Raw genomic sequence first — 24761 nt, forward strand, 5'->3', positions numbered from 1 at the left:
GTTTACTTACCGTGGGAACATACCCTTAAAGTAGTTTTCCATGAAACATAGAAGCCCCTAAGTCATAATAATGTTGGCATCACAATTACCTTTCAAGCTCCTCATCACTACGCGATGGCACAGGATACATCGCGTGAGTCAAGAGCACAAGGAAATTTTATTAGCCGTTTATTCCTTTTCTAGTTGGGGTCATTTTAAGAGGCTCTGCGACTGTTGAAAAAGTATAAATTAATGAGTCCATAATATAATCTTGAATACACGACGGCCCTCTAATTATTGTAATCTTCTACAGCGTAAGACATGGGACCTGAGTAGCTGCCATTGTTATTGAGGACACCTGCAGATCACTAGTCTTCTCTTCTTCTTATCTGTGATTCTCAGGATGTGATACATTGTTGCAGGCTGCATTTAATGCCGTCCCTTCATTCCATCACACGCTGCTGCATTATTCTACAGAGACCACCCCATACAGACAGGCTAATAAGATGTGGCCTCGTCAGACAGCTGGCAGATGAACGGATGGGACAATATCATGAGACTGATGGAATCTGATCCATCACAGATATGGGAATATGGCTGCAAGCCTCCCAAATACCATCATCCCAGAAGGCTGGAACAAAGATGTAGCTGAGCTGGATGTGTAATTTTACTGGTTGTCTTGAGCAAATGAAAAATCACTAATTTGTGGATGGATGGATGGATGGATGGATAGCAAAAGGTGCAGCAGACGCTGTGTGCGCCATGATACTTGCAGACATTGAATATATGAATCTTGAGCAATATTTCTGCTATATAGACTATTAGGTAGGTGAGGTACCGATCACACAAATTGCATTTTCTGTATGTATGTATGTATTACAGTCACAGAAGCTTCCACCTGTTCACACTTGCTTCACTCTTTTAGGTGCTGATCAGGTTTGTTCATTTGCAGCATACAGGCGCGTCTCACAAAATTAGAATATCATCAAAAAGATCATTTATTTCAGTTCTTCAATACAAAACGTTAATCTCCTCTATTCTGTAGCATCATTACACACAGAGTGATCTATGTCATGTGTTTATTTCTGGTAATGTTGATGATTATGGCTTACAGCCAATGAAAACCCAAAAGTCATTATCTCAGTAAATTAGAATACTTTATAACACCAGCCTGAAAAATGATTGTAAAATCTGAAATGTTGTCCTACTGAAATGTATGATCAGTAAATGCACTCAATACTTGGTCGGGCTCCTTTGGCATCAATTACTGCATCAATGCGGCGTGGCATGGAGGCGATCAGCCTGTGGCACTGCTGAGGGGTTATGGAAGTCCAGGTTGCTTTGATAGCCGCCTTCAGCTCGTCTGCATTGTGGGGTCTGGTGTCTCTCATCTTCCTCTTGACAATATTCCATAGATTCTCTATGGGGTTAAGGTCAGGCGAGTTTGCTGCCCATCAAGCCCAGTGATATTGTTGTGTGTACACCAGGTATTGGTACTTTTGGCAGTGTGGACAGGGGCCAAGTCCAATGACATTTCCATCTCCATAAAGCTTGTCGGCAGAGGGAAGCATGAAGAGCTCTAACATGTCCTGGTAGACGGCTGCGCTGACTTTGGTCTTGATAAAACACAGTGGACCTACATTTCAGATTTTACAATCACTTTTCCAGCTGGTGTTATAAAGTATTCTAATTTATTGAGATAATGACTTTTGGGTTTTCATTGGCTGTAAGCCATAATCATCAACATTAACAGAAGTAAACCCGTGACATAGATCACTCTGTGTGTAATGACTCTAGAGAATAGAGGAGAGTCACTTTTTGATGATATTCTAATTTTGTGAGAAGCACTTGTACATTGGAGGTGGTGACTGCCTCCATTTTTGGCTGAGATCTCCTCCCAGCATATAAATGGTAGGTACACACTGCGTCTGCTCCCACCTTCGGGCTCCTGTGCTCCGCAGGTCTGTGGCTAACAGTGGCCACAGTCAGGATAGTCGCCCAGACATCTGTCCACCATAGCCGGGCATTGTTAACAATGTCTACTGAATGGCAGTTGTTTCTATCCAGTTGCCCGCTGTAAGGGAAAGTGCAGACAGATTCTCGCTCTACAGACAGATACCTGCCAGATGGAGACTGAAGGAACGTACTAGTGGCCTCGGTCTAGTGAGTAGGGAACTAAGGTATAAAAGCTCCCTACATAGTCTGCATCCACAGGCGCAGTATGTACTAAGGCTAAGGGCTCATGCAGATGTCGGTACCAATCAGTCCAAGCATCGAGCACAGCGTACAGACTGTGCTCCCACGACCTGAGCGTCACAGCTTCGTATATGTCTATGAGGCTGTGACATACGGGCTGGGAGGCCGCAGCCAGTCCGGACATTGCACCTGCGATCGGACTGATTTGCTTGGATGTCTGCATGAGATCTAAGGTCATTTTAAATTTGTCTCCATGGCCCAAAAGAGGCATCTTTATTAGAGAAGATCCAAGCCAAGGTACGCCATGTAATAGCCAACTTGGGCGCTAAATTGCTGATTCCATAATTATGGTCTATATGGCAGTACTGCAGCTCAAGGTTCATGTATTCATGGATAAATGGAAGGATGGATGGAAGGAAAGAAGAATGGATGGATGGATGGGTGGGTGGATGGATGGATGGAAGGATGGTTGGATGGATAGAAGGATGGATGGATGGATGGATGGATGGATGGATGGATGGAAGGATGGATGGATGGATTGATGGAAGAATGGAAGGATGGATGGATGGAAGGATAGATGGGATAGATGGATGGAAGACTGATTTGACACAGTGCTCCTCCTTGTTCAGTCTACAATTCAGGAGTGGACATATCATTGGTACACACTGTGCAGACCCACATGGGTTCAGGAGGTCAGGGGCCACTACCATTTACAAAGTAGCAAGAAACTTCTGTTATAGCAGAACTACCATACTGTTCTTGCACAGGGGCCCTTTTCTGTCTGTATTCACCAGTGCCACAACTGACGCGCAGCCCACTCCCCATTCCCTCCTGTGTTAGGGTTTATTCTTGAAGGCCACCGTAGAATTATCTCTAAGGTCATTTTGAAGAAAAGTAGATAGGTTGATCGTAAATCCCAGTGACATTGTAGCAGGTTGATGGACATCCGCCGCCCTGTGTTTTGGGTGATGCTCCGGCATTCCTACGCCCTGGGATTTCTCTACAATAGCAGCAGGTGTGATGTGAATGAGGCCTCACTGTATATATGTAATCTGGTCTTAGATAATGGAACAACCATTAGATGTAAGAGCTGATGAGTAATGTTCCTGCCGGCTCTGTGTGAATGGAGGAGTCGCTGCTGCCCATTCATGGCCTTTCCTTTCTCTGGCGCTGAGTGTGTATTAAACTTGCGCTACAGGTGGAAACACAATGCGTCAGCTGAATGCAGCCTTATAACGTGACGGACCCGGCGTACATGACAAGATCCTGAAAGTAACAAGGGACATGACAAAGCATGCAAACACAATGTGAATGGATAATATATCCAAATAATAGAGTCTTATAAATGGCACTTCCAAAAGTACTACAACATCAGACAAGGCAAGCGAAGTTAGCCATAAAATATTCAGCCTTTATTATTGCATAATAGCAAAAAAGTAAAATCACAAAAAGGAGATACATGTCCAATACAACCTAACAAGGTAAGTATGTAAATGTACTGCCATATGGTAGATAATCACTATAGAGAAGCACAAAAGTATAACACATACAGTCTAGTGCAACAATAATAATCACCAGTGTAGGGCTTACTAAATAGTGATATAAAACTCCTATGCACTCAAAGTCTACATATATATGAAAACAATAAATGAAGTGCAGGAAAGGTAACCCACACAAAAATGATATGGTATATGATAACCAATACAAAAATATCCAAATGGTGATGAAATAATAGCAGACTAGTGTATAATCATATATAGTGACACAAATGAGCAATCCAAGCCATAAAACAGCCAAGATAAAGTAAATGCACAGTGCATATAATGCTAACAAATATATATGTAGCGGTGGCAAGTTAAGACAGTGTCCAGCCAGGAATACTAGTGCTGACATGATAGTCATAGCTATAGTATATTACGCCACTTAAAGCATGACTGCTGTCAGAGAAAAGTGCAGAGTGCATACAAGTAACATACAACTTTGTAGCTAAAGGTCCCCGACGCGCGTTTTGCACTAGCTTCGTCTCAAGGACGAAGAGAGTGGGAGAATTTTTAATAAGATCATTGACCTAAATGACACTCCACGCTAAAGTAAGGCTTCATGTCTAATACTACGCTGTTGCCAGTTGCTGTCCCCAGATTATGCAAATTTACAGATCAGATCTGCACAGTAATTTGCATTGTTTTGCATGATTGCTATGAGAATTATCAGAGGTCTCCATTTAGTGGATCAGATAAAATCTGAATGGAGAACCATATCCTTGTGTAAAGAGAAGAGCCTGTAGTTGGAGGTTTTCATGGATCCAGTTTTCCTTCATTTGAAAAAGTAATTTATTTTTCTGTTGCCTCTTATGGAAATTTCCAGAGCTATGCAGGAGAGTGTTAGACGTTGCAGAGGTGTAGATCCCTTTTACCCAGGGTGCAGAGCTCCAAATCCCGATTATCTATTCTATTATTTCTAAACACTGTTTTTCGATGATCACTTTGTATCTCCGTTCATACTCCACCCACGCACACAAATGATACACCATTCAAAAAGTAAACTTGCCCCCTTCAGCAAGAAAATAGCCAAACAGACCACACATCCACGATTTGATCAAAAAACATTAATTTTCATAAACCTGCAGTAAGGAAAAATGACCTGCAGGTGGCACCACATTACCCCAAAACACACTACCACAAAGCTGCTTACAGACATCACAAACAAATCCAAACATTTGCCTTGGGGGCTTTCCAGCTTGCCTAACTGCTTGCCCAGCCTATTTCAGGCAAATTGGAGGATTGCACACTTCATTGCAGATGAATCACATATGCAAACACATTTGTATAGATGCACTGCTTTTTCGGTTATTACTTCGCCCCACACACAAAAATAATACACCATTTGAAAGGTAAACTTGCCCCCTTTAGCAAGAAATGAGGCAAACAAACCACACATTCCTGATTTTTATCAATAAATACAGTTTAAACATTCATTTTCATAAACCTGCAGAAAGACACAATGACCTGCAGGTGGCACCTCAACAGGAAAACATTTTTTGGCCTCTACGTATCAAAGCAATTTACTTTATTACCAATCTACATATATAAATACCTATCTGTGTTCATCAGCTCATGAAATATATTTACATTTGACCAGCTTGCTTTTTCTGAAATTGCCTGCGCCCCCGAAGACCAATGTGCGAAAATTTTGCACAGGCCAACTAGTACATAAATAATAGCATTCTCACTGCCAGCTGCCATCACTAGGGGGGGCTCACAGCATATAAATACATAACATGCAGCTCCCATTTCACTGAAAACCCTCATTCTATCAGCTGAAGCTGCGGACGAACAGAAATTTACTATGAAACCCCCAAGCAGGGGACTTGCTTCTTTGAATTAGGAAAACACTGCTAAGCTCTCAGATAACAAGAAAGCAGAGGAATTATGTCAGCCCTGAAATCCCTGCAGGTCAGAAAGCACAACTCTAAGGGTAGGTTTCCATGTTCAGGATTCCTTCAGTATTGGCTGAAGATAGGACGCTGTGTACAGCCGCAGCGACCGATCCACAGCGCCCAGATGTTACAGCATAGTGGATGGGATTTTATGAAATCCCATCTCCACTATGCGTACAAACACACAGGGGGCAGACCTGCGTAACCGGACACGTGGCGCGTCTTTATAGACAGCAGCATGTCTATTTATCTTGTGGAGACGCTCAGTCTCTGCAAGATATATTACAGTCTATGTATAGGATGCAGTGATTCCGCATGTGTTCAATGAATCACCACGCATACAAAAGGGGGCAGTGCTTTGGGCGGAGCGGGGTATCCGCTGCGTCCAAAGCGCAAGGAATCCGGACCGTGGACACATACCCTTAATCGTAATAAGCAAAATGTTTCAGAATTGTATTTGAAAGTCTACATTGTAACTTAGGATCAGTAATGTATGTACACAGTGACTGCACCAGCAGAATAGTGAGTGCAGCTCTGGAGTATAATACAGGGTGTAACTCAGGATCAGTAATGTATGTGCACAGTGACTGCACCAGCAGAATAGTGAGTGCAGCTCTGGGGTATAATACAGGATGTAACTCAAGATCAGTAATGTATGTACACAGTGACTGCACCAGCAGAATAGTGAGTGCAGCTCTGGAGTATAATACAGGAGGTAACTCAGGATCAGTAATGTAATGTATGTACACAGTGACTGCACCAGCAGAATAGTGAGTGCAGCTCTGGGGTATAATGCAGGATGTAACTCGGGATCAGTAATGTATGTACACAGTGACTGCACCAGCAGAATAGTGAGTGCAGCTCTGGGGTATAATACAGGATGTAACTCGGGATCAGTAATGTATGTACACAGTGACTGCACCAGCAGAATAGACTAGTGAGTGCAGCTCTGGAGTATAATACAGGAGGTAACTCAGGATTAAAAATGTAATGTATGTACACAGTGACTGCACCAGCAGAATCGTGAGTGCAGCTCTGGAGTGTAATACAGGATGTAACTCAGGATCAGTAATGTAATGTATGTACACAGTGACTGCACCAGCGGAATAGTGAGTGCAGCTCTGGAGTATAATACAGGATGTAACTCAGGATCAGTAATGTAATGTATGTACTCAGTGACTGCACCAGCAGAATAGTGAGTGCAGCTCTGGAGTGTAATACAGGATATAACTCAGGAGCAGTAATGTAAGGTATGTACACAGTGACTGCACCTGCGGAATAGTGAGTGCAGCTCTGGAGTATAATACAGGATGTAACTCAGGATCAGGAATCTAATGTATGTACACAGTGACTGCACCAGCAGAATAGTGAGTGCAGCTCTGGCGCAGGGATGTAACTCAGGATCAGTAATGTAATGCATGTACACAGTGACTGCACCAGCAGAATAGTGAGTGCAGCTCTGGAGTATAATACAGGATGTAACTCAGGATCAGTAATGTAATGTATGTACACAGTGACTGCACCAGCAGAATAGTGAGTGCAGCTCTGGAGTATAATACAGGAGGTAACTCAGGATCAGTAATGTAATGTATGTACACAGTGACTGTACCAGCAGAATAGTGAGTGCAGCTCTGGAGTATAATACAGGAGGTAACTCAGGATCAGTAATGTAATGTATGTGCACAGTGACTGCACCAGCAGAATAGTGAGTACAGCTCTGGGGTATAATACAGGAAGTAACTCAGGATCAGTAACGTAATGCTTGTACACAGTGACTGCAATAGTGAGTGAAGCTCTGGGGTATTATACAGGATGTAACTCAGGATCAGTAATGTAATGTATGTACACAGTGACTGCACCAGCGTAATAGTGAGTGCAGCTCTGGAGTATAATACAGGATGTAACTCAGGATCAGTAATGTAATGTATGTACACAGTGACTGCACCAGCAGAATAGTGAGTGCAGCTCTGGAGTATAATACAGGATGTAACTCAGGATCAGTAATGTAATGTATGTACACAGTGACTGCACCAGCAGAATAGTGAGTGCAGCTCTGGGGTATAATACAGGAGGTAACTCAGGATCCGTAATGTAATGTATGTACACAGTGACTGCACTAGCAGAATAGTGAGTGCAGCTCTGGGGAATAATACAGGGTGTAACACAGGATCAGTACAGCATGTGCAGAGTATGTAAATAGTTATTCTATTCTTGAAATATTTTAAATAGTTTTAATCTTTAACCACAGAAATTTGATATATAAGGTATAAATGTTTCACAAGTCAACCTTGATTTTACATCACCTTCATTCTAATGTTCTGCTTTGAAGCTGTGGATCCTGGCTGCAGTTACAACCTCTACACCCTACATTGCTATGGCTATCTGGAATACGGTGCAGGTTGAGCATAAAGGAATGTATTTCATATTCCCAATGACAGGTGCATTGTTATATGGGATGTACAACCTGTTTGCTTGCGGCTGCCGTTCTCCTGGTGTAAGGATGTGCAGTGAGTCAGGCAGATCTGGGAACAGGATCCTGTGTCAGGGCAGTGTGAGGTCGCATGTATCAGAATGGAGCTATTGTTCTCCTGATGTCACTTGCTGCAATCAGATCTGGTTAAGTAAAAAGTACAGGGAAACAGTATCCTCATTAGCATGGAGGGAGCTGAGAGGACTCTGATCCCTGTATCTATGGAGTCTACACTCAGGACAGGTTCCCAGTGCTCTCCTCTGCAGCTGCCATTGAGTTTTGTGTGCCTGTCACTTGCAGGTTATTTTTATATGAACCTGCAATGTCGAAGCCAGAAGTGTTCTGTTCTTTATATGCATGACTTCTTCATACCTGCTCAGATCACGGTAATGGCCTGTTTTTTGTTCATGCCAGGAAAATCTCTTGATGTATACCTTTCATAGAAGTCTCTGCCAAATACCATCTGTCATCGACAGGCTACCGTAAGGTGTAGAAAGCATGTATGTATAGGTACATAGTATGGCTGAAAAAAGGCACGACGGATGGGAAAGGATAAAGGTTCAGTCCATGTGTAGGCTCCTCACACCATGATGTCTTGACTATCCTACAGGAACCTGCTCCTTCAGACTCCTGACCATCAGGGTGGTAGATTACCAGCCTCCTGACGTTTTGGTTAAAGCTACTTTATTTCTGAATTGCACTAATTGTCACAGTCTTGCAAGGCATCCAGAAGGTATGCTGCTTTAGTGGTAACGGGAGAAGATACTATGACCGGCTTGTAATTTTTTTTTAATTTTTAGGTACATCCATAATGCATGATCCATTCTGCCCTCAAGAGCAAGTTTTTCTCTCCTTATCCCAAGTGTCAATCAACTGAATCAACATATACAGCACAGGATATTCTTGTACCTGATACAGATTATGGAGCGGCAATTCTATCTTTTTTCTTTGTGGTATCTCAGTATGCACCGACCTGACAGAAGCCATGGGGACACAATTTGCCAAAAACATCACATGAATTCTGCCTGGAACAATGGTGCCGAGTAACATCTTATTCTTTGCTTCTCTCATCAGTGATTTAGTGGATAATACTCTTAGTCAAATCCAAAGCTGCGTGTGCAACTACTTCATATCTATCAGCACTCAGCTCACAGATTCAGAACAGCTTCCCATCAATTCAGCTTTAGTAATGGAAGATTGGCATGTGATATCTAATACCCCTTTAAGAATGGATCAGTTACAAACATGCGGGAAAAAAAAAAACCACATCTCCCCTCCGTAATTAGTGTGACTGAGTGGCTCAGTGTTCCCCATAACGCAGCGAATGCCGCTGTATCGTGTAGACCAGAATATCTTGTAGAACTGCATGTTTCTACCTCGCCGCAGGTAGTGAACTGTAAGTGATGTGTACAAGGTGCATATAAGCAGGGATGACCCAGGCGCGGGATCCCTCTCACTGACGTCCTAAAAATAAACATTAGGCCCCATTTATCAGAACTGTCGCCCACAGCAGCCAATCAGTGCTCGGCTTTCAGAACTAGCTCGTAGCAGTACAACATACAAGATTCATTGCATGTGTGGTGGAATACATTATATATATATATATACACACACACACACATAAATACATATATACATACACACACACATATATACAAACACACACAGTAACAACTGCCATAGAGTCTGAAACTTCCTGACAATATTCCCGCTCTATAAATTGTTACTGTAGTGCGATATCTCCAGAAATTTTTGCATAAGTCATCTTAGAAAATTCACAATCTTCCGCATGGCAGAGCATAGGAAAGGAAATTTCCAGTCATTACATTTTACACAGTGAGAAATTATATAACTTGCAAAAGTGAAAGGTCCCATGAAGCATCGTGTCAGAGTGGCATTTTTTAATGTTTCCCACCCAGGGTGGAGCTTAGTTGTCACATTCTGACAGATATTTGCTTGTGTGGGAAACTGAACATCTGGCAAGAAATCTTTGAAGAAAATGTAGATACAGTGACTGCAAGGAGAGCAGGTTGAATACATACAGGATGAGGGATTTCCAATATTTTTGGTGGAGGTTTGACATTTGTTACCATGTATCCTTTTGATCTTAAATAGTCAATGATCTGATATTCCTCTATAGGGGGCCCATCATATCCCCCCTATGGCTAAAACACAATATGTGTCATTTATCAGAAGAGATGCAAAGGAAAAGTGGAGGAATTGCCAGTAGTAGAAATAATCAGGTTATGCTGGACAACTGCTTCACTTTGCTTTTGCACTCCTGATAAATCTTTCCTATGGAGCAAACAAAGATCTGGGTAATAAAAGTTTGAAGAGTTAATACCAATTTATGAGGATGGGAATATCACACAACACTTTTGCAATTTACTGCTTATTAGAATTTTGAATATTTTTATTTACAGCTAGTTGCCTAGGAGACCAACCACTGCTGCTGTCTGGGATGCAAGCATTGAGCTGAAACTGATCAAGATTAGGATGTAACAGCGTGCTCCAGACTACCTTCAAAACAGCGCTTACAAGCTCAATAAGAAAAAAATCTCAAGAACACGTTCAACTGCTGGCAGCAATGGTTGGTCTCTTAAGCAACAAGTTAAAAACATAAGTGGTATTAGCTCAAAAACAGCTGAAAAATTTAATAAACAGCAAATTGCAAAACTGCTTTTATTTACAAGCATCATCAGTTATTACTTATTCTTGAAGATTGCATCAACCCATTAATGCAACAACATTGACTTCCTTCCCCTGTTTCATATATTCAGATTGTGGGTTTTATGCCCAGGTCACAATGTCATTTCTAAAGTTAATCTTGTAATTATTTAAAAAAAAAAAAAAAAAAAAAACAGAAGGAAAATTTGTAACGGTGAATATTAATGATTACTTAAATACATGGAAGTCTTTGTCCATATGAAGGTTTTCCATTCCAAGGGATGACAATAATATATCTTGTTTAGAACGGTTTCTTTATTTAGACTGTACACAATAAGGAAATGCTGTGACAGCGAGTCTAAGGGAACAACGTTTGGTTTTAAATTATTATTATGTAACAGAAACTAAAGTGAACGTCTTATTAAATAAACAAACATTAAATTTAGGAATGCGTATTTCTTATACTACAATAGTCATTTTCTCTCTACATTCCATGTGTATAGAAAAAAAAGACAACAACAACACATTGGAATGAAACAAAATAAATGCATTGGTTTCCCGTAGGCCCACCGGAGAGGCAGCTACAGCTATTTACAGTATACATGAGCCTCAAAGCTTCACCGTTACTCTATCACATTGGCCTCTTTGGTTCCAAACTGACGTATATAGTTCAATGAAAATGTCTTAATTCGGTCGCTATAAAAATATCCTTTTATTCTCGCTTACAAATGGCAGTTGTGGCTAATCATGCATCAAATCAGTGCAAAACGTTAAACAATCCTTCGCTTACAAAAGAAAAAAAAAAGCGAATGAATTTATTTCAAGTATAAAAAATATATATTAGAAAATAAAATAACTTCTGTCTTGAGTCCATTGTGCCAGGTGTCATGTTATTGAAATGCATAGCTCGGTAGGTTTACAACAGTTGGTCGCCTCTTTCCAAACTAATCATATTCCAGCCTTTATCTGATGTGGTCACATACCGGTGAGATCATATTCCAGATCTTAGCCAATCCTTGGTCTGATATACTACACATCAGGCCAGGTTTCTAAAATAAAAACTGACCATGATACGATAGATATAGACATACAGATGTAATATGACAATTTATCCTTTGAAGTTACATTGGATGTCCGCTGCAGTCCTGAGTAAAACCAAGGATATAATACATCAAGGCGCAGAAAATAAATGATGATCCCAGTTCTGCTACATCTGCACACATATATACATGGTAAGGATGGTCTAACATTTTTAATAGAGCTCTCATCCTGCCAGTTTTCTGGATTTGCCCGGCCCAGATGTGATAGCACTCCTCATTCTGGTGATACAATGTATCACTTCTGGTTTTTATACAATCATATAACTTGAAGAACTGTTGAGCTTCCCACGAGACCCCATTTATAAGAATTATGAAGGTATGTGTATTTGCGTGCTGACGATTTCCATATCCTGGACTTTTTATTTCTACCAAATGCATGAGATAATGCAATGAGTATTTGTATGGCCGGGTTAGAATAAGTAGTTGTATGTTTGACCGCTTGGACAGCAGTGAATTACCTTCTGCAGCAAGGAATGGGTTAAGTAAGAATAAGTGCACTATCAAGTACCATCATTGAAGGTAGTGAGAAGAGCAAGTGCTGCTGTTGAAATGCGTACCTAGTGGTTTGCAAGTGCTGTGGTATCTGTAGCCCCCCCTCCCACCCTTGTCGTTTGACACAAGGGGATCTTTTTTATCCATCTGTACCTTCATCTGGATTCTCCCTGTTATTTAACCCCCCCAGTGCAAGATGAAATTGCAGAACTATGATTAGCAGGCCATTGTGTTATCAAAGGGGTTACAAAAATAATATATAAATATATATATTTATACGTATATATATCTGTATATCCATTCCAACGTCTCCTGTACATGCCAGCTTGTGCATAAAGTAACAAAGTCACATCCGTCCACACAGTAGAAAAGTAGAATGCTCCACGGTCCCACTGCTGGTTTCCAGGCCACATATAGGTCATCGTTATTCTGTGATAAATCCACAGTCAGATGCATAAAAGTTAATTAGAGATGACCAATACTGGGCTGCTCATCATTCAGCAACAACGTAACTATACATTCCTTGCTGCAAGTGCTGGAAGAGGATCTCAGAAAGCCAGGACCACGATTGCCTTGGAGGGTCCACTTCCTCAGTTGGTCACTAAAGAAGTATGTCCTGGAACGTGCTATTTTTCATCCCTTGAAACAATACATTTGACCGGAAGGTCCGGTCAATGAAAACCTTTTGGCTTTCTCCTTGGGTGTCACAGTGAGTGGACCTATGAGCAGACAATCTCAAACCATGTTGTATAGATGCCTGTGAAGACGATAGGACGCCCCCTAAGCATTCGTCTCAAGTTATCTCTTCCCCCTAGCTGTCACTGTGACACAATATCCCACTGGTTGAAGTACGGCGAAATTTGTCATTGTCCGGTGACTTCAATCACGCGCATCCACATTCCTCCACGATCATGTTAGGCACGTCCCTCTTGACAATATTGTACTCATCATCGAAGTACAGCATGGACATTGTACTTAATTTTGTTGGAATACAACAGGAGTTCACTGTTCCTGGATTCAACCCTCGCATCCTGTACTGATTCACCACTGCAGTGTGAAAGGACGAGGCAGAACCCGGTACACCAGCCAGGTAGGCAGGGCAACTCCCCTCACAGTAATTGCCATAGTACCCTGATGGTGCTATGATCCAGTCATTCCACCCAATGAGCCGAAAGTCAATATAAAACTGCTGCCTACAACAGAGGTTTGTACGTCCGTCACACTCAAGACCTCTTTTACGTATCCGATGCTTGTTGTCAGCAAGTCTGGCATAAACCACCAGAAAGGGGCGGTGGGATTCTTCTCCAGGATCCACGTACACTGGGATTACAGACCATTCCTCACAGCTATCGCATTGAACTTCTAAGTTAAGCCTACGTTCACCCTTCTCAAAAAGAGTTTGGATGGTATCAGTCAAGGGAAATGTGTGCCAACCGCTCCGCCTAACATCTACTCTTTTCTCCACCAGGCTCATCTTGGCTGGGTCAGATGGATCTTGGAAATGAAGTTTTATTCTGATTCTACGCCTTCCACTTTTTTCTACAACATCAGGTAGCTTGAGGTACAGCCAAAGGTTGGCCTGAATAACGAACAAGTTCTGGTTCCCTTCATTGGAAATAATGAATGACAGTCGGACTCTGGAAGCTGTGACGTCATCTGCAGAAAGTAGAAAAAAAAGGAATGAAGACCTATACGCCATAAAACAAGGAAGAACTTTACTCAATTAAATATCAATATTTTACAAAGAGATTAAGAAACACCTAAAAATCAGTGAGCTTCATTCCTCAGACCATTGCTGGATGAGCCCCCATCTATCCCTGCCAGTCACATTTCCTCTCCTGCGCACTTATCTGTCGATATCAGGTATGTGATGGTAGTATTTATTACAGAGAAGCAGGGCTGCTAACCTAATTATTAACACAACAGCATCATCTACTGAGAAAAGCAAAATGATGATATGACAATCACAATGATCCGTACAAGCTTAAAATTCATTTAGCTTCATAGACTCTGTGCAGGAGTTTATGGAGGGTTGGGAACCCTGCAGAAAAGAATATATCTAGGTCATGAGATGGAGCCTTACAACAGCAAAAGTTTATGTCTCGCATCCAATATGAAAAATGTAGGTAAAAACTGAGAGGTGAGACAGAACAATCCCAGAATATGCTGCCAGATGAGAAAGATCTGAGCATTGTACCGAGTTCGCCTTGTCCAGGGCTCAGTTATTGTGGAGGCTGCAGATTGGTCTGCGGTCCTCTATGGGGCTGTGGTGTATGAAATCTCTATCCATCACCCCTACACCCTTGCACATAGACACAGACACCCCCACCATGACCTGACAGGTACAAGGTGACATAGGTGGGCATCAGGAAAATAGATGAACTTCATCCACTTTTCATCTATTTCTGCTTCTGCTCATTTCAGTCTGCTCCAAACACCACCTATATGGTGACCTACAGCCAGTGTACTTCTCACCCTTTATTAATACTGTGCTCAGTCTCCTCCGCTCTGAGCCTTGCCTCATATACCTGTATAAGGTCCATTCCCATGTCCATACAAACTATCAGACTGTTGGTAATGGTAACTACTGTCTATAACCTGAACAAACTGTGCCCCTATATCATGCATGTTATTACTCGGCCAGCCTCTATAAATTATGCCATTGTCCTTCTCTATTAGCTTTTGCTATAGGCCCCTTTAAATTATGTCTTTCACTGTATGCATTGTATACCTCATACTCTGATCCCTCAATACTCTGTGCCTATATACCCTGTACCCCAATACTCTGTGCCTATATATCCTGATCCCTCAATATATTGCGTCTGTATACCCTGTACTCCGCTGCCCCCATACATTGTACCTATAAACCCTGTACCCTGATGTCCCTATACTCTATGTGTATATACACTGTACCTCAATCCCCCTATACTCTGTAACTATATACAGTAGTAGTAATAATAATAATAGTAAAGTAATAATCTTTATTTTTATATAGCGCTAACATATTCTGCACATTATTGCCACTGTCCCCGATTGGGGCTCACAATCTAGATTCCCTATCAGTCTTTGGAACGTGGGAGGAAACCGGAGAACCCAGAGGAAACCCACGTAAACACGGGGAGAACATACAAACTCCTTGCAGATGTTGTCCTTGGTGGGATTTGAACCCAAGACTCCAGCGCTGCAAGGCTGCAGTGCTAACCACTGAGCCAGTGTGCTGCCCTACACTGTACCTCAATCCCCCAATACTCTGTGCCTATATATCCTGTACCCCAATCACCAAATACTCTGTGCCTATATATATACTGTACCTCAATACTTCTAGACTATACTCTGGGCCTATACACCCTGTGCCCCAATCCCCCCATACTGTGTCTCTGTAACTTCTTTTCCTACTACTCTACCTGTCAGCAGGGCACCCAGCCCGTGTTATATGCTGCGCTATATACTTCCCCCCACTCCTGCACCTTCCTGTGACCTGCTCCTCACATTGCACTGTGCATCCATCTCATATATACTGTGCATCCTTCTCCTCTATACTGTGCATCCATCTCCTCTATACTGTGCATCCATCTCCTCTATACTGTGTATCCATCTCCTCTATACTGTGCACCCATCTCAGCTATATTGTGCACCCTTCTCAGCTATACTGTGCATCCATCTCCTCTATACTGTGCATCCATCTCCTCTATACTGTGCATCCATCTCCTCTATACTGTGCATCCATCTCCTCTATACTGTGCATCCATCTCCTCTATACTGTGTATCCATCTCCTCTATACTGTGTATCCATCTCCTCTATACTGTGTATCCATCTCCTCTGTACTGTGCATCCTTCTCCTCTATACTGTGTATCCATCTCCTCTATACTGTGCATCCATCTCTTCTATACTGTGCATCCATCTCCTCTATACTGTGCATCCATCTCCTCTATACTGTGCATCCATCTCTTCTATACTGTGCATCCATCTCTTCTATACTGTGCATCCATCTCTTCTATACTGTGCATCCATCTCTTCTATACTGTGCATCCATCTCTTCTATACTGTGCATCCATCTCTTCTATACTGTGCATCCATCTCTTCTATACTGTGCATCCATCTCCTCTATACTGTGCATCCATCTCTTCTATACTGTGCATCCATCTCTTCTATACTGTGCATCCATCTCCTCTATACTGTGCATCCATCTCCTCTATACTGTGCATCCATCTCCTCTATACTGTGCATCCATCTCCTCTATACTGTGCATCCATCTCCTCTATACTGTGCATCCATCTCCTCTATACTGTGCATCCATCTCCTCTATACTGTGCATCCATCTCATCTGTACTGTGCATGCATCTCATCTGTACTGTGCATCCATCTCATCTGTACTGTGCATCCATCTCCTCTATACTGTGCATCCATCTCCTCTATACTGTGCATCCATCTCCTCTATACTGTGCATCCATCTCCTCTATACTGTGCATCCATCTCCTCTATACTGTGCATCCATCTCCTCTATACTGTGCATCCATCTCATCTGTACTGTGCATCCATCTCCTCTATACTGTGCATCCATCTCCTCTATACTGTGCATCCATCTCCTCTGTACTGTTCTGGTTTCCTACCTGCTTCGGCAAAGCTGATGATCTCGGAGGTGGCGCCGTGCTCGGGGCTCTCGGGGCCAGACATGCCGTGCCCGTCCATGCTGGGGATCTCCAGGCGTCCGTCCTCCCGCAGGCGCCCGGCGTGCAGCTTCCTCAGGGCGGTCAGCATGGCGGCACGGGGCACAGCGTGGGTGATGTTCGGCCGCTCCCGCATCTGTAGCCTGGTCAGAATGTGGCGCTTCACCGCCTCCACAAAGCCCTGCTCCATGCCAGCCGCCTCCTCCGGGGGCCGGAGGCCGCAAGATGCGCAGGTGTTCGGGGAGGAGGACGGGGGAGGCTCGGGCACTGCTGTAGGGCTGCCGGCTGCGCACAGGACCTGGAGGGCAAGCAGAAGGAAGGTGCTGAGCCGCGGAGCTGGCGATCTACCAGGGAGAGCCATGGAGCTGAGCCGCGGAGCTGGCGATCTACCAGGGAGAGCCATGGAGCTGAGCCGCGGAGCTGGCGATCTACCAGGGAGAGCCATGGAGCTGAGCCGCGGAGCTGGCGATCTACCAGGGAGAGCCATGGAGCTGAGCCGCGGAGCTGGCGATCTACCAGGGAGAGCCATGGAGCTGAGCCGCGGAGCTGGCGATCACCTCCCTCTGAAGAGATCCGCAGCTTCCTGGTCGTCTCCTGGGGGCTCCACAGTTCAGGAATAGGGGTCTCCCTATAAGCAGCAGAAATCTCTCAAACCTTGCGCTTTATCCAGGACTCCTGTGGGTCCCCGCTTCCCCGAGATCTCCGAAGTGCTGAAGTCGCCTGTAAAGATTTCTGGAATCTCTGCTCTTGGTCCCCCTTCTGCTTTGGGTCCTGCAGTGGGAGATCTCCGGCGCCTCTGCACTGGGTCTCTGCTCCACGTGTGCTGTGTGCACCTGTGCGTCGCGGCCGTGCAGCGCTCTGTCCCCCGCAGCTCTGCTGTCACTGCCCCGGCTCCGGCTTCCTATTCGTCACTCGGCGCTTCCTATTTATCCCGTGAGAACCTGACACAACACACGACACAGGACACAGCACTCTGTCACAGGCTGTTTGCAAACACTCAGCTCAACCAATGGGGGCGTAACACTCATGGGGGGGAGGGGGCATTACATACAGGACATTATATATACCCCCCACCCCAATTACTGGGGAGGAGCAAAATATAACAGGACCCCAATCCCAGCATCACTTAGAAAGTCCTACGCAGAGGACCCCACTCCCAGCAATTAGTGTATAGAATACCCAAAGCCCAGGATTCACGACCCTCTCCCCAGGATGGGAACACGACTGCTACTTTTCTTCAACATGTCCTTATAGGCAATTGTACAGGTGTTCTGCAAGAATAAACAAGGACACTGGAGGGACTGAGGAGTGTCAGCATGTCAGGCGGAGACAACCAGGGAGCACGATCTGTCTCCTGTCTGTAGATTATATATCCTCTATCCCTCCCTCCAGCCATCCACCCATCTTTCTCTTCATCCATCCATCCCCCCCTCCAACCATCCATCCATCCCTCCCTCCCTCCGGCCATCCATCCATCCCTCCCTCCCTCACTCCAGCCATCCATCCATCCCTCCCTCCCTCCCTCACTCCGGCCATCCATCCATCCCTCCCTCCCTCACTCCAGCAATTCATCCATCTTTCTCTTCATCCCTCCCTCCCTCACTCCGGCCATCCATCCATCTTTCTCTTCATCCATCCCTCCCTCCCTCCCTCACTCCAGCCATTCATCCATCTTTCTCTTCATCCATCCATCTTTCTCTTCATCCATCCATCCCTCCCTCCCTCACTCCGGCCATCCATCCATCCCTCCAGTTATTCTGCAGATGGACTGGTGGAACACTACAAGAGTAAAGATTTTTTTTATTCACTTACTCTTTAAAAAGTCTGAAGTTGCTGGGCAGCAAAGGCCTTTCACCTGTCAGTCATGTACAAAAAAAAATTATTCTGTATCAGGTCCTTTTCCAGTATCAACAATTATATAACAATCTAATTACTTATTTTCTTGCATGGGACCCGAACTGAAACAAATAATATTGTGCTTGGCCGTCCCCCCTGTTTGGATGAAGACGTCTGTTATTACTGCTGGTAACAATGGCCCCATTCTTGGCATTATCCGCTGCTGCCATTATATTCATCAGCGATTTAATCCTTTTATAATAATAGTTTTTATTGCTCTTTATTAGATGAGCGCCAGATGGAGCAGGTTGATATTGGTTGAGAAAAACGCAGAGATTAGCTGAGAGCGCCACCTGTCTGCTGCTGTCAGTATACACAGAGTACAGAACACAGGAATTCTCATGAGTATTGGGGTATTTTAGTTTTTGACAATTCTTTCATTTGCTGTTAAAGTCAGAATCCTTCTGTTAATTTATTTAATTATTCATATAAAATAATTATTCATTAGGTGTAGCTGAAACTTCATGAGCACGGTGCTGTACAGTGCTGTGCTCCCGAACTGCTGACAGGTATGGCACCTCTGTACATGAACACGGTGCTGTACAGCGCTGTGCTCCAGAGCTGCTGACAGGTATGGCACCTCTGTACATGAAGACGGTGCTGTACAGCGCTGTGCTCCAGAGCTGCTGACAGGTATGGAACCTCTGTACATGAATACGGTGCTGTACAGCGCTGTGCTCCAGAACTGCTGACAGGTATGGCACCTCTGTACATGAACACGGTGCTGTACAGCGCTGTGCTCCAGAGCTGCTGACAGGTATGGCACCTCTGTACATGAACACGGTGCTGTACAGCGCTGTGCTCCAGAACTGCTGACAGGTATGGCACCTCTGTACATGAACAAGGTGCTGCGCTCCAGAGCTGCAGACAGGTATGGCACCTCTGTACATAAATACGGTGCTGTACAGTGCTGTGCTCCAGAGGTGCTGAAAGGTATGGCACCTCTGTACATGAACACGGTGCTGTACCTCGCTGTGCTCCAGAGCTGCTGACAGGTATGGCACCTCTGTACATGAACACGGTGCTGTACAGCGCTGTGCTCCAGAGCTGCAGACAGGTATGGCACCTCTGTACATGAACAAGGTGCTGTGCTCGAGAGCTGCAGACAGGTATGGCACCTCTGTACATGAACACGGTGCTGTACAACGCTGCGCTCCAGAGCTGCAGACAGGTATGGCACCTCTGTACATAAACAAGGTGCTGTGCTCCAGAGCTGCAGACAGGTATGGCACCTCTGTACATAATCATACTGAGGAGTCCCTGACAGGCGCCATAATCAAACTGAGCGGAGCCTCAGACAGGTGCCATAATCACACAGTGCGGAGCCCCGGACAAGCGCCATAATCACACTGAGCGGAGCCCCTGACAGGCGCCATAACCACACTGAGCGGAGCCCCTGATAGGCGCCATAACCACACTGAGCGGAGCCCCTGACAGACGCCATAATCACACTGAGCGGAGCCCCTGACAGACGCCATAATCACACCGAGCGGAGCCCCTGACAGGCGCCATAACCACACCGAGCGGAGCCCCTGACAGACGCCATAATCACACCGAGCGGAGCCCCTGACAGACGCCATAACCACACCGAGCGGAGCCCCTGACAGGCGCCATAATCACACTGAGCGGAGCCCCTGACAGGCGCCATAATCACACTGAGCGGAGCCCCTGACAGGCACCATAATCACACGGTGCGGAGCCCCGGACAAGCGCCATAACCACACTGAGCGGAGCCCCTGACAGACGCCATAACCACACTGAGCGGAGCCTCTGACAGACACCATAATCACACTGAGCGGAGCCCCTGACAGGCGCCATAAACACACTGAGCAGAGCCCCTGACAGGCGCCATAATCACACTGAGCGGAGCCCCTGACAGGCGCCATAATCACACTGAGCGGAGCCCCTGACAGGCGCCATAATCACACGGTGCGGAGCCCCTGACAGGCGCCATAACAACACGGTGCGGAGCCCCGGACAGGCGCCATAATCACACTGAGCGGAGCCCCTGCCAGGCGCCATAATCACACTGAGCGGAGCCCCTGCCAGGAGCCATAATCACAGTGAGCGGAGCCCCTGCCAGGCGCCATAATCACAGTGAGCGGAGCCCCGGACAGGCGCCATAATCACACTGAGCGGAGCCCCTGACAGGCGCCATAATCACACTGAGCGGAGCCCCTGACAGGCGCCATAATCACACTGAGCGGAGCCCCTGACAGGCGCCATAATCACACTGAGCGGAGCCCCTGACAGGCGCCATGATCACAATGAGCGGAGCCCCTGCCAGGAGCCATAATCACACTGAGCGGAGCCCCGGACAGACGCCATAATCACACTGAGCGGAGCCCCGGACAGACGCCATAATCACACTGAGCGGAGCCCCGGACAGACGCCATAACCACACGGAGCGGAGCCCCTGACAGGCGCCATAATCACACTGAGCGGAGCCCCGGACAGGCGCCATAATCACTCTGAGCGGAGCCCCTGACAGGCGCCATAATCACACTGAGCGGAGCCCCTGACAGGCGCCATAATCACACTGAGCGGAGCCCCTGACAGGCGCCATAATCACACTGAGCGGAGCCCCTGACAGGCGCCATAATCACACGGTGCGGAGCCCCTGACAGGCGCCATAATCACAATGAGCGGAGCCCCGGACAGGCGCCATAATCACTCTGAGAGGAGCCCCTGACAGGCGCCATAATCACACTGAGCGGAGCCCCTGACAGGCGCCATAATCACACTGAGCGGAGCCCCTGACAGGCGCCATAATCACACTGAGCGGAGCCCCTGACAGGCGCCATAATCACACTGAGCGGAGCCCCTGACAGGCGCCATAATCACACTGAGCGGAGCCCCTGACAGGCGCCATAATCACACTGAGCGGAGCCCCTGACAGGCGCCATAATCACACGGTGCGGAGCCCCTGACAGGCGCCATAATCACAATGAGCGGAGCCCCGGACAGGCGCCATAATCACTCTGAGCGGAGCCCCTGACAGGCGCCATAATCACACTGAGCAGAGCCCCTGACAGGGGCCATAATCACACTGAGCGGAGCCCCTGACAGGCGCCATAATCACACTGAGCGGAGCCCCTGACAGGCGCCATAATCACACTGAGCGGAGCCCCTGACAGGCGCCATAATCACACTGAGCGGAGCCCCGGACAGGCGCCATAATCACACGGTGCGGAGCCCCTGACAGGCGCCATAATCACACGGTGCGGAGCCCCGGACAGACGCCATAATCACACTGAGCGGAGCCCCGGACAGACGCCATAATCACACTGAGCGGAGCCCCGGACAGACGCCATAATCACACTGAGCGGAGCCCGGACAGACGCCATAATCACACGGTGCGGAGACCGGGACAGACGCCATAATCACACTGAGCGGAGCCCCGGACAGACGCCATAATCACACTGAGCGGAGCCCCGGACAGACGCCATAATCACACTGAGCGGAGCCCCGGACAGGCGCCATAATCACTCTGAGCGGAGCCCCTGACAGGCGCCATAATCACACTGAGCGGAGCCCCTGACAGGCGCCATAATCACACGGAGCGGAGCCCCTGACAGGCGCCATAATCACACGGAGCGGAGCCCCTGACAGGCGCCATAATCACACGGAGCGGAGCCCCTGACAGGCGCCATAATCACACGGAGCGGAGCCCCGGACAGGCGCCATAATCACACGGAGCGGAGCCCCGGACAGGCGCCATAATCACACGGAGCGGAGCCCCGGACAGGCGCCATAATCACACGGAGCGGAGCCCCTGACAGGCGCCATAATCACACTGAGCGGAGCCCCTGACAGGCGCCATAATCACACTGAGCGGAGCCCCTGACAGGCGCCATAATCACACTGAGCGGAGCCCCTGACAGGCGCCATAATCACACGGAGCGGAGCCCCTGACAGGCGCCATAATCACACGGAGCGGAGCCCCTGACAGGCGCCATAATCACACGGAGCGGAGCCCCTGACAGGCGCCATAATCACACGGAGCGGAGCCCCTGACAGGCGCCATAATCACACGGAGCGGAGCCCCTGACAGGCGCCATAATCACACTGAGCGGATCCCCTGACAGGCGCCATAATCACACTGAGCGGAGCCCCTGACAGGCGCCATAATTACACTGAGCGGAGCCCCTGACAGGCGCCATAATCACACTGAGCGGAGCCCCTGACAGGCGCCATAATCACACTGAGCGGAGCCCCTGACAGGCGCCATAATCACACTGAGCGGAGCCCCTGACAGGCGCCATAATCACACGGAGCGGAGCCCCGGACAGGCGCCATAATCACACGGAGCGGAGCCCCGGACAGGCGCCATAATTACATGGAGCGGAGCCCCTGACAGGCGCCATAGTCACAGGAGTACTTGTACTGAGACGTTTCCTGGTCACTTTTACACATGACGAGGCCTGTATACTGCACACGGCGCAGCACATTACATCACCATTATGGCCAGACCCGACGCGGAGACACCTGTAATACACAGTAATATTGTACCTCAGTCAGGATGTGGAACCATTTATGAGGTTTCTTCCCCTGGAGGAGGGCGCTGGGCTGGCTGTGCGTGGAGGAGGGCGCTGGGCTGGCTGTGCGTGGAGGAGGGCGCTGGGCTGGCTGTGCGTGGAGGAGGGCGCTGGGCTGGCTGTGCGTGGAGGAGGGCGCTGGGCTGGCTGTGCGTGGAGGAGGGCGCTGGGCTGGCTGTGCGTGGAGGAGGGCGCTGGGCTGGCTGTGCGTGGAGGAGGGCGCTGGGCTGGCTGTGTGTGGAGGAGGGCGCTGGGCTGGCTGTGAGTGGAGGAGGGCGCTGGGCTGGCTGTGGGTGGAGGAGGGCGCTGGGCTGGCTGTGGGTGGAGGAGGGCGCTGGGCTGGCTGTGGGTGGAGGAGGGCGCTGGGCTGGCTGTGGGTGGAGGAGGGCGCTGGGCTGGCTGTGGGTGGAGGAGGGCCCTGGGCTGGCTGTGTGTGGAGGAGGGCCCTGGGCTGGCTGTGTGTGTGGAGGAGGGCCCTGGGCTGGCTGTGTGTGTGGAGGAGGGCCCTGGGCTGGCTGTGAGTGGAGGAGGGCGCTGGGCTGGCTGTGCGTGGAGGAGGGCGCTGGGCTGGCTGTGCGTGGAGGAGGGCGCTGGGCTGGCTGTGCGTGGAGGAGGGCGCTGGGCTGGCTGTGCGTGGAGGAGGGCGCTGGGCTGGCTGTGCGTGGAGGAGGGCGCTGGGCTGGCTGTGCGTGGAGGAGGGCGCTGGGCTGGCTGCGTGGAGGAGGGCGCTGGGCTGGCTGCGTGGAGGAGGGCGCTGGGCTGGCTGTGTGGCTCCCTCCGCGCCTTGTCTCCGGTCACCTCACCAGCACACTGATCACTTGCACTTTACCTCACAATTCCCGGCAGATCACCTCAGCGAATACTCTGGCTCCGCCCCCTCGGACCGACTGCCAGCTCAGCTCCTCCCTGCATGGAGCGGACCATTACCTCCGGCCTCTCCTCAATTTCGACCAAATCAGCGCTTCCCCCTCATGGAATGTGCAATTAGCCCGCGCTCTCTTTCACGAACGCTCAGCTCCTCCCATCATGGACTGTACCACTTGCTCCGGCCTCTCCTCATGGACTGTACCACTTGCTGTGGCCAGACCGCGGTCTCCGCCTCCGTGTGTGTCAGGTAGATTAGCTCCTCCCCTTTCTTCCCCGCTTGAACATATTAACTAAGGCTCTTATAGCCGCCATTTGCCCCGCGATAAGCCCCGCCTCTTCCGTTCCCTTTACCACATCCGGCTCCTCGGTCAGCCCCGCCCCTGCAGTTCCTCCTCTCAGGGTGACTGTGACTTCCTGTCCCCTTCTCTCCTTCTTCCCTCCTGCTCTGCGG

At 47.6% G+C, this 24761-nt stretch overlaps 1 protein-coding gene across 1 annotated transcript; it reads right to left on the reverse strand.

Moving 5' to 3' along the window:
• Positions 1 to 11043: 11043 nt before the first annotated feature.
• On the reverse strand, positions 11044 to 18015 carry INHBB (inhibin subunit beta B). Its single transcript, XM_073545314.1, has 2 exons — positions 16953 to 18015; positions 11044 to 13996 (listed from the first exon to the last, which is right to left on the reverse strand). The coding sequence occupies exons 1-2, from the start codon at positions 17536 to 17538 to the stop codon at positions 13224 to 13226; spliced, it is 1359 nt and encodes a 452-aa protein (XP_073401415.1). The 5' UTR covers positions 17539 to 18015; the 3' UTR covers positions 11044 to 13223.
• Positions 18016 to 24761: the final 6746 nt, after the last annotated feature.

This window comes from Dendrobates tinctorius, unplaced genomic scaffold, assembly GCF_039654945.1.
Source record: "Dendrobates tinctorius isolate UK_male_01 unplaced genomic scaffold, ASM3965494v1 ptg000143l, whole genome shotgun sequence".
NCBI classification, from domain to species: Eukaryota; Metazoa; Chordata; class Amphibia; order Anura; family Dendrobatidae; genus Dendrobates; species Dendrobates tinctorius.